Raw genomic sequence first — 11801 nt, 5'->3', positions numbered from 1 at the left:
CGGCAAAACATGTTGATTTAAACAGTAGCCTGCACTTCAATTTTAAAAATAAATATTGTCTGTGATGGTTGATGCTTGCTTCTCAAATTGGGAGTTCAGAAAACTCATTTGAAATTAACCAATAGTGAGCCAGTAGTTTCTTTGTAAATTTGGAGGTAAGGTGATTTGTTCATTCAATGTGTTAGGTGTGGTGCAAAGATTTTTTGAGCTGTGCTGTTTGAGGGGCAAAGAATCAATGCGTGACATGAGGTTTCTGTGCCTCACATTGGTCCAGCTCCAGCTTGTATTTGTTCACAATATTTGCCAATTATACCTGTTACAAATTCCCTCCATTGTTTAGCATTTTCATGAAATGCACAGAACAATTTGATACATTTCCCTTGGTATTTTCTTAGGCTCTTTTCAGAAGTTAAGTTTTGTTCTGTCAACTTGTGTTGATAATCAAAACTTTCAGAAAGTTTATTTTTAAACCTTTTATTCGAACGTGTTCCACTTCTCTGAAGTGTACAGCTCCCACTTTGAATCTGTTTGGAAATGTCTACTCCTGGAACTTCTGTGGGTGAGTTCACTGCATGGGATTATGTAGTGTTTGTGCTAATGCTGCTCACTTCTGCACTCATTGGAATCTATCAGGCAATTAAAGCTAGGGGCCACCAAACCAACTTCCAGTTTTTGCTGGGAAACAGACAGCTGAGGGCATTTCCTGTGGCTTTGTCCCTTGCGTCCAGCTTTATGTCTGCAATTACAGTGATTGGAACACCAGCAGAGGTTTATCGCTTTGGGGCCATGTTCTTGATTTTCTGCTTTACCTATGCCATCGTGATCGTCATCAGTGCTGAATTCTTCCTGCCTGTATTTTACAGACTAAACATCACCAGTACTTATGAGGTAAGAACAAAAGCTGATTTCGAAACCCATAATCCTCTATCTTCAAGACCAATTGCCTAACATTGATTGTTTCCACAGCTGTCTCAGGTCATCTGCAACCCTCATTCATGCCTTGTTTTTGTTCCCTCTGTACTTCATTAATCTGGTGGTCTCCTTGCCAGACTCCTAAATTACATCCTTCATAGACATGACGTGATCTAGATCTCCACTTTCTGTACCTTAATTGATACCAAACCCTGTTCATTCATCATCCCCATTTTCACTGATCTAAATTAGCTTCTATTCCTCCATGTTCACAAGTTCTCATAATTGTTCTTAAATCCTTCCATGACATCCCTTCTCCATCTCTTTAACTCCTCCTTGACGGCATGGTGGCTCAGTGGTGAGCACTGCTGCCTTACAATGCCAAGAACCTGGGCTTGATTCCAGCCTCGGTTGACTGTCTGTGTGGAGTTTGTACGTTCTCTCCGTGTCAGAATGGGTTTCCTCTGGGTGCTCCGGTTTCCTTCCACAGTCCAAAGATGAGCAGGTTAGGTAAATTGTCCATGCAAAATTGTCCATAGTGTCTAGGAATGTGCAGGCTATGTGGATTAGCCATGGGATATGCAGGTCTGGATCAAATGTTCTTTGGAAGGTCAGTGTGGACTCGATGGGCTGAATGGCCTGGTTCCATACTTAGGGATTCTATGACATTCCTCCAAAAATATCATCATCTGTGATCTCTGTGCTCCTTCAGCTTTGACTTGTGCACCCTGTTCTGGTTTGATCAACTATTAGTGGTATAGAAACAGAGAGTGCTGGAGAAATGCAAGAGGTCAGGCAGTGTCTGTGCGGAGAGAAGGTTAATGGTTTAAGTCCAATGTGACTCTTCAGAACTCAGAAGAGTCCAAAGATGAGTTATATCAGGCTTGTACTTTGTTCTTCTCTCCACAGATCTTGCCAGATATGCTGAATTTTCTAGCACTTTCTGTTTATATTTCAGATCTCAAGGACTGTATTACTTTGTTTTTATTTAACTTGTAGTGGCAGTGCTTCTAGCTATCTAGTCCTCAAGTTTTGAAATTCCGTCCCTAAACCTCGTCACTGCTTTCTCTCCTTTAAGTCAGTCTTCCAGACACTTGGTCGCAAGTTCGAATGTTTGTAGGATTTTATTTGGGAACTTGAGTTACGGTTAGGGCATGTAACCACTGAACACAAGGCTAATGCAGACTGTATGCATTTCTTGCCTAGAAATGATGTACATAAACGTGGTAGAGAAGGGCTTCACTGTTGCCTTTTCCATCGGGTCTCAATTCCATGTGATCTGACATCATCATGACATAGCTCCTTATGAAAATGATCTGGAGCTCTAAATTGAATATTGTTACATGTAACTCTAGTCTGCAAAATTTCTTTAAATTTGTGTTCAGTCCTTGTCTGATGATGTTCCCCTGAAGCACCTCAGTATATCCTACAATATGATGGGTTTTAAATATATATGAGGAAGATTCCTTTTATGTCGATAGAAGTGTTTACATTGTGCCCTCCAGGACCTCAGTATGTTCCAAAGTGCTTTGTAGCCAATGTAATATTTTTGAAGTGCAGTCACTACTGTTATAGACCCACAGTAAATTCCCACAAACACAACAGGCATACAAGATCAGAAAGTGAAAAAATATTATGGAGAGAAAACAGTGACCCTTCTTCAGAATTCCAGTTCTGAAGAAAAGTCACTAGATCTAAAACATTAACCCTGCTTTCACTTCACAGATGTTGCCAGACCTGCTGAGCTTTTCCAGCAATTTCTGATTTTGTCACAAAACAGTACAATCATCAGAGCAAGCCTCTCATGTTATCTACTTCCAGTAATCCTCCCTGCCCAACCTCCCTGTTGAGAGCAATTTCTAATAAAAATGCAGGTCAAGCCCACTGAGTACAGAATAATTCAAAACTGATCAATGTTATAATATTGATCAATCCTCACATAAAATACAGAACAAAATCTGAATTACACAGTGAACAAAAACACTTCGCATTTGTCAGTCAGTGCTTTCAACACCAAAGTACAACAGTTAAATAAATGTCAACACCTAATATTTATGTAAACAGGTGAACAATGGTCGCTTAGAGGAGGAATTGGGGAGATCCTAGAACTTGTTTAACTGTGTTCCAGTAAGTATCACATCCTTCATTAAGATCATAGAATCCCTACAGTGTGGAAACAGGCCCTTTGGCCCAACAAGTCCACACCGAACCTCAGAGCATCCCACCCAGACCCATCCCCCTGTAACCCACCTAATCTACACATCCCTGAACACTATCGGCAATTTTGCATGGCCAGTTTACCTAACCTGCTCATTTTTGGACTGTGGGAGGAAATCGGGGCATCCAGAGGAAACCCACGCAGACACGGAGAAGAATGTGCAAACTCCACACGGACAGTTGTCCAAGGGTGGAATCGAACCCAAGTTGCTGGCGCTGTGAGGCAGCAGTGCTAACCACTGAGCTGCCATGCCGCCTAATGATGACAGATGGGTATGGGAGTTGAAGAGGACAAAATTATGAAACTGAACGGTAACCAGCTCAATTCTCCAGTCACCGAATTCATTCACAAATAATGTGCCATTACTCAAACATAAAACATAGACCATTCATTCTGAAACTATTTCATGCCAAAGCTTGAGTCTATACAGCACATACTGTTTGTAGTAAAATAGTCACAAGACATTTCAAAGAAACTATACCAGACAAAATTTGATACCAAGCCACAGAATTAGTTATTAGAACACTTGACCAAATGATTAGATCAGATATAGGTGTTAAGGATAACTAGAAGGAAAGGTGAGAGACAGAGGTGTGTAGGGGGGATTCCATAGCATGGGACCTAGGCAGCTGAAGACATAGACAGTACTACTTTGGGACTACTCAAGTGGCCAGAATTGGAAAAATACAGAGATCTTGTATGGTTGCAGGCGAGGAAGAGTTCCAGAGATAGGGAGATATGAGGCCGTGGAAGTATTAGAAAACAAGAATTACAAATGGCATCACTGCCAGATTGGGAACCAATAAGGTAGATCAGTGAGCAGAAGGAAGATGGATGAATGGGTGTGAGTTAGGATACATACAGCAGACAATTGTATAAAATCATGTGTGGAAGTTGAGAGGTGGCAAACCCTTTAGAACAGCATTGGAATAGTTCTGACAAAGAGATGAGGTTTCAATGGCAGGTGCTTGAGGCAGTTACAAAGGAAATGTGGAAATGAAAGTACACGGTATTGATAATGGAGAGAAAATTCCAGTTCAACCTCTAACAGTTTCCAGAAAGAGGAATGGAGTTGGTCGTGAGGGAATCGAGCTTGTTGGGAAAAGCCAAGACAATGGTTGCTGAATATTTAATTTGGGGAAATACTGACCCATTGGGATGATAGAGATGTAGTGTAGACTTTAAACATTATAGATAGGTGGACAAGCTGTTGAACGTAAGCACACAAGAAAGAGGAGAAGAAGTAGGCCATTCAACCCATCATGTCTGTTCCACAATTCAGTAAGATTGTGGTTAAACTTCTACTTCAACACCATTTTCCTGCACTATCCTGATGTCCCTTGATGTTCTTAACATGTACAGATCAATCTCAATCTTGATCAAACTCCATGATTAGGCCTCAGCAGCTCTCTGGGGCAAAGAGTTACAAAGATTTACCATCTCCTAAGTGAAGAAATTCCACCACATCTCAGTCTTAAATGGCCTACCCCTCCATTCTGAGACTCCATCTTGGTCTGAACTGCCTGTCATGCTAGTGAACACACCTGTCCTGCAACTACCCTGTTGATCAAGTAAGAATTTTGTATGTGTGATTCAGATTGCCTCTCGTTCTTCTAAACTCCAGAGAGTGTAGATCCAGTTTACTTTATCTTCTTCCAACAGGCAATCTGTCCATCCCAGGAATGAGTTTGGTGAACCTTTGTTGCACTCCCTCCATGACAAGTCTATCTTTCCACAGGTAAAATTGCACATGTACTGCTCAAGTGTATTCTCATCAAGCCTCTATGTTATTACAGTAAGATATGTTTGCTTTTATACACAAATCCTCTTGCAATATAAACTTAAATACCATTTGGCTTTGCAATTGCTTGCAGCACCCACACCTTAACTGTAACCAGTCCATTCTATATCGATTTACACAATCCATCACTATACCCAATCCATTGCCATCCATTACTGTGTCCTATTCATTACTGTATACAATCTGTATACAAACTGTAATCAACCCAATATATCAACATTAATGATGTATTAATGTACCCATTGTCTCCTTTCTACAGCCTCCTTCCCTGTAAGAGGAGGGATACAATTCCTATCCATTTCCCTTTTCTTTCTTCACTGCCTGAGGCTACTTAATACAACCTCCAGGTGACACAGTTATTTCTTTCAGTTAGTGTTCTGCATTCACTGCTCATAAAGTTCTGAAGGGGTATAAAAAATGGATACTGAGTAATTGCTGGGAAATATACAACACAGGGCCATCGTCTCAGTATAAGGACCAATTATTTAGCACTGAGATATGGAGATTTTCTTTTACTTAAAGGATTGTGAATCATTGGAATTAGCCACCTTGAGAATTGTGGATGCTCCATCATTGAATATATTTAAGGCTGGGAGTGACAAATATTTAGCCTGTTCAGGAATCAGGGATATGAGGAGTGAGTAGGGAATGAAGTTAAAGCCCAAGAACAACCACGACCGTATCGAATGGTGCAACAAGACCACATGGTCTACTACTGCTGCTATTTCTTCTGTTCTAGTGACACCTGTTCAGTATCTACCATTCGTATCTCCTCTGGAGACCTGTCCCATTTCAACTCCCATTGATTTTGCTCTGCAAACTCAGTCCTCTTTTAGTATGTCTTATCCTCTACTCTGAAAGATCTTCCGTTTTATTTTTATCTTCTGTGTGTAGGATTTGTGTATAAGCGCAAATATATCTTAGTGTAATAATATAGAGCCTTGATGAGACTACACTTGTGCAGTACATGTGCAATTTGACCTACTTAAAACCCACTACATTTCGAACATTGACTATTTCTCGTGAAAGGCCAACAATACAATATTGACTCTGTTTTTATCTCCACAAGGGATGCAAGACCTGCTTAGGTCCTCCGCCATTTTGTGTTTTTATTTCAGATTTCCAGCATCTGCAGTACTGTGCCTTTATATTACAATGTCCAATCTATTACTGTACTTGATCTATTTCTGTACACAATACTTTACTGCAAACAATCCATTATTATACTCAAATTTTTGTTACTGTACCTGATTCATTATTGAACTTAATCCATTATTATGCCACAATCCTTTACTGTACACAGTCTATTATTCATAATTTATTGCTACACAAACTGCAAACAATCAATTACTGTACTAAATTCAATACTGTATGCAATTTCATTACCTGATATATTACTGTAACAAATCCATTATGGAAACCAATCCACTGTTGTATTGAATTAATTATAGTACACAATTGATTCCTGTACCAAATCTATTACTACACCAAATCGTTACTGTAAGCAAACCTCAACTGTCTCCAATTCATTGTTATCAGACAGCTCATTAAATTAATGACAGGACTCAAAGTCAGGTTATGTTTATTTATTTCATGCATATGCCAGGAGTGCCAGTCTTATCACTGTGAAATGTAAAACTAAACTCTGGCATGTTACAAACACCTCCAAGATTTTTAAAAAAATTTAACCTATTCTTAATCAAGCCATTCAGAGATGTTATTACACACCTCTGGAGCAGGTATGACTTGAACCTGGACATCCCAGACCAGGGTAGAGCCACTATCAAAGCGTCACAAGAGGCTACAAGCTTTATACATATCATCAAAAATGGCAAAGTCGCCATAGTCTGACTGGATCATAGGGCATTTCTGTCATCAGTGAGAGACAACTCCAAACATATTACATTATCTGCTGTTTTCCCATGGGTGTTCACAGGTATTGTCTGTATTTTACATAATGCCAGCTCTATTTTACTAATATTGCAGCTCCTTCAATTCCCACACTGGCTGAGGTTACCATGACATCCTGCATCCTTGACCTCACCTCCCAATTAAGATGTAGTGACCCTCAAGGTAAACTTACCACCAGTGATCTGTCTGTAATGAGAGAGCATCCTTTGGTTCTTTGGGACGCTGGCACCTACTACTCCAACCTGTGCAATTCCTATACTACTGCCCTTCCTTTGTACTTCTGTTGTTTCCATTTATGTTTACAATGTGACTGAAATTTTAACTTTTAACTAAATGAAATTGATTCAAAGCGTTAATTACTTTACGCAATCAATAACTGTACTGTTACTAATCTATTACTCCTTCTAACCCTTCATAATATGAAATACATTTCCAGACATGATCCATTATTGAACCCAATCCATATTTGACTACAGTGTAGGAGTAAATTACTGAAGATGCTGGAATCTGTACTGAAAACAAAAAATGCTGGAAATCACAGCACGTCAGGCAGCATCTATGGAGAGAGAGCAAGTTGTCATTTTGAGTCTAGAACACTCTACATCAGAGCTGTTTGAAGTGTGGATGGGGCAGCATTTCCTTATCTTCTTCTATGTCAAGAGTCATTCCTGACTGACCTCTATTGTATTTAAAGATTTCTTCAAGCTAGACTACCTTCACCCAGTCTTCATACAATTTTTTAAACCTTCTCCCTAAAACAAACCTTTTAAAAACTGATGACTCACATCTTATCCCTCTTTTACTGTTGTGTCTGATGTCTTATAGGAACATAGGAATAGGAACGGGAGTAAGCAATTTAGCCCTTTGACCCCACTCCGCCATTTAATATGATCATGACTGATCTTATCCTGGGCTCAGTTCCACTTTCCTGCCTGTTCCCCATAGCCCTTTGTAGCGCTTTTCATCAGAAATCTATCTTTTTTGAATCTGTTGAATGATTCTTCCTCCACTGCATTCTGGAACATTGAGCTCCACAGATTCACAACTCTCTGAGAGAAGTAGTTTCTCCTCATCTCAGTTTTGAACCAACCTCCTCTTACTCTACATCTATGACCTCCTGTTTGAAACTGTCACACAGGGGGAATCATCTGTTTAACTTGCACCTTATCAATTCCATTTAGCATTTTATATACCTTAATCAGAATTCCACCCCCCCCTCAATTATTCTGAACCCCAGTGAGTACAAGCCCAAGCTATTCAATTGCTCCTCATTCGACAGCCTTTTCTTCCCTGGAATCAATCTGGTGAACCTACTCTGAACTGCCTCCAGTGCCACCTTCCTGGACACAATACTCCAGGTGTCGTCTTATGAACACTGTATATAATTGTAACAACACTACTTTCATAATCCAGTCCTTTTGCAATAAATGCCAGAATTCCATTTGCTTTTCATATTATATGCTGCACCTACGTACCTACTTTCTGTGATTCATGCACAAAGATGTCCAGATCCCTCTGTACTGATGCACTTTGAATCTGCTTCCCATTTAAAAAATAATTTGCCTTTATTTTTTCTATCCAAAATGGACGCCTCATACTCATTCACATTAAACTCCATCTGCTGGATTCTGGCCATTTTCCTAGGCTGTAAATATCCATTTGTAAACTCTTTATCTCCTCATCACAACCTGCTTTCCACCTATTTTAGAATCATCCATGAATTTTGCTATGTTACACTCTGTCCCTGCTTGCAGATTGTTCATATAGATTCTAAATTGTTAAGGTCTGAGAACTGAGCCATGCGGCTCCCCATTAGTTACAGTTTGCCATCCAGAGAAGGACCCATTTATCCTGACCCTCTGCTTTCTGTTGGTCAACTATCCCTCTATCCAAGCCAGTGCTCTACCCTTAAACTTCTGGAATCTAACCTTCTGGACCAAGCTTTTATGCTGCATCTTGTCAAATGCCTTCTGGAAGTTCAGATATACCAAGTGCACTGTATCCCCATTAGCTATTTTGCTGGCAACATTCTCTGAGAACTCCAGCAAGTTTGTCAAGCACAACTTGCCCTTCATGAAACCGTTCTGACACTGGTGAATTGAGCTTTGTTTTTCCAAGTGTTCAATTATCTCCTTTTTATGGTTGACTCCAGCAACTTCCCCACTTAAGAGGTCAAACTATCTGGTCTGTAGTTTCCCACATCTTGCCTATCTCCTTTTTTGAATAAGGGTGTCACATTAGCATGTTTCCAATCCACTGGTACCTTTCCAGAATCCAGGAAATTTTGCAATATCATAACTAATATCATCCACAATCTCTGCTGCCACCTCCTTCAATACCCTAGGGTGTAGGCCATCAAGCCCCAGGGTTTTACCTGCCTTTAATCCCATCAGTGTGCATGGTACCTTCTTCTTAGCTGTGGTAAATAGTAATTATAGCGAAGAAATGATTCATTTTTGGCACTTTTGAAAGCATACATCCCTATGCACCCACTGAAATCCACTGCATGTCATTTCTAATTGAGGTCAGAACCCAGAAACAATTCATTTCATGTCAAAAGACGAGATATAACTAGAAACGATTACTTATGACTTCAGAGTAGAAAAGGCTACTTGGAGAACTGAATTGATTTGTGAATGTAGCCTTTAATCTGAAGTGGATGCAAAACATGGATCCATGTGTAAAATTTTTAAAAGAACAAAAAGGTTAAGAATCTCTTAATTGCTGCTAATAGGTATTAGTTTTCTTCTGTGTGTATTTGATGATTTTTGGATACCTCAGAACATAGTAAAAATAATTATTTGGAAATAAAAATGTAGAAAGTTGATCACAATATACCAGGATTCTGTCAATTTAATAACTTTACAAAAGAGTAGCCAAAAAAAGGAAAATGGAATGAAATTAGTTGTGCTGTACAGTTGAATACACTTAAAACAGCCTAGTTCCAAGGAAAACTGTCCAACAAACTGGGTCAGTACCTAGTTGGTTATATTATTTTGCTGTCTGCTGTCTATTGTAACTCAGGTTTAAGATGGTGTTTGTTGTATTATTTGGTAAATCTCAAGAAGGCAGTATACCTTTAAGACGTCATGCATGTGCTGCCCTCGTATATGAGGTCTCCTTCTTACTCTCTGTTCATTCAATCGCTCAGCAGTTAAGCAAGCAGTCAGCCAGACTGCTAGTTAGTTCACCAACTAATCAACTATACAATACAACAGTAATCTAAGTAAACATGCAAGTTATCTACATATGTAATTCTGAGATGTCAGAGTGTGTGTGGTTATTTGTTAACAAACTTCCAGATACATGACTCAATATGAACCTACTCTGTGGTATATGTTACATGGGCTAACATATAGAAAACCACAAGGTGCCCATCGGCAATGACACTGCCCATGGCAGAGAAGATCACCACAGCCCTCAACCTGTCTGCTGGGACTTTCTTTCAAGCCAGACATGGGCCCTATTTCAGAATTTTCCAAAGAAGAGCTCACAGATTTACAGAGCTGGTCATTGATTCCTATGATTCCATTGATTCAGCCGGTGTAAAGATTTTATTTCTCTTTCCCCTGAATAACAACAGCAACCTGACATGGTCACTCAATATAACCACAATTGTCAAAGAGGATATTCTTCAGGGTGGTAGTTTTCTGCTCCTTCCTGGCCTTCATGATTAAGCCTCCTTCTCCTGTGAATTGAGATTCTTTACTTCCTGACAGAATGGTGAGTGCAGTGTTTGATGTGAGATACGTGTGAGTCTGCAGCACCGTCATCAGTCAGTCTCTGCTTTCTCCATTAGGCTGGCAAACAGTAAAGCCAGGAGCAAGCTCACCCATTAGTGAGTAGGTTAGAAGGGAAGACTCTTCAGTAACATGAATCAGTACTTTGTTGTATTTGACAGAGGAATGAAATCTGCTCCAGATTTTGTTCTATCTTATGGCTACAATATGTAAGAGTTAAAAAATAACCAAATGGCTTTAACTTTTCTGGATTACATGAGGAACCATTGTCAACATAAGTTACTCGACACTAACTGTTTTTTTCTCTCCAGTATTTACAAATTAGGTACAACAAAATAGTTCAGTACATTGGGACCTGTTTCTTCATCACCCAAACTGTGAGTATCAAGTCTTCCACAGCACTTAAAGTCTAAATATTTCCAAGATATTTGAGTGTTATGTCATTCGTTAGTGAGGAAAAAAACCAACTAAGGTTCCAAAGCTTCTTGTCTCTGACTAATATCCTGTTGGTACTGTCTAGGTTCATTCACAAGGACCAATCATTTGCTTAAGATACCAAGAGACAGATAATTTGAATTAACCTCTTACAATGAGAAACTAAAGAGAAAAATGTTATTTTTTTTATTCAGTTCCCTTACCTCCAGCACTCAGCCCGAAGAGTAAGCTTGAGAGACCTCACTAATTTCATCAACCGGGTGAAGTTATTCATTTAATATCAGACATGGTTCTGCTCAAGATTATTGGTTAATGATCTTTTAACAGGTGCTGTACACTGGGATTGTCATTTATGCTCCAGCATTAGCATTGAATCAGGGTATGTACAAGTTAACATTCCTTACACATCTATTAACCAATAACTGTACAGTCAAGCCCCAAAAATAGTTGCTCTGAGAAGAAACATCTTATCCCCCTGTGATCTATCTTAATCACCTACTTTCACTTATGAGGAATATGGTAGTTAGAGTAGGAAGGGGCTTTTATGGTATAGGAGGCTTGGGTTCAAGTCCCACCCGTTCCAGATGTGTGTAATAATATTTCTGAACAGGTTAATAGGGAAAGTATCTAGTTATTGGAGGCACTGACGTGCTGCTGTGATGCAATGGCAATGTGTCTTTTTGTGGACCAGGAAGCCTCGGTTCAATTCCTGTCTGCTCCAGAGGTGTGTCATAACGGTTGTGAACAGGTTGATTAGAAAATATCTATTTAGAGGCTAGACTGA

General features: G+C 39.6%; 1 protein-coding gene across 3 annotated transcripts in view; it reads left to right on the top strand.

The window, feature by feature from the left end:
• The first annotated feature begins 25 nt into the window (after nt 1–25).
• Nucleotides 26–11801, top strand: part of LOC109911705 (sodium-coupled monocarboxylate transporter 1-like) — a 71904-nt gene continuing 60128 nt past the window's right edge. For all 3 annotated transcript variants that reach the window (XM_048612032.1, XM_048612031.1, XM_048612033.1), the window contains exons 1-3: nt 26–888; nt 10894–10959; nt 11345–11396. In XM_048612032.1, coding sequence (XP_048467989.1) covers nt 535–888; nt 10894–10959; nt 11345–11396 — 472 coding nt within the window. In that variant the 5' untranslated portion in view covers nt 26–534. The remainder of the gene's footprint in view (nt 889–10893; nt 10960–11344; nt 11397–11801) is intronic.

The sequence above is a fragment of the Rhincodon typus genome, chromosome 25 (assembly GCF_021869965.1).
Source record: "Rhincodon typus isolate 14 chromosome 25, sRhiTyp1.1, whole genome shotgun sequence".
NCBI lineage: Eukaryota > Metazoa > Chordata > Chondrichthyes > Orectolobiformes > Rhincodontidae > Rhincodon > Rhincodon typus.
The sequence above is the reverse complement of the archived record's forward strand: the minus strand, read 5'-3'. Positions and strand labels throughout refer to the sequence as shown.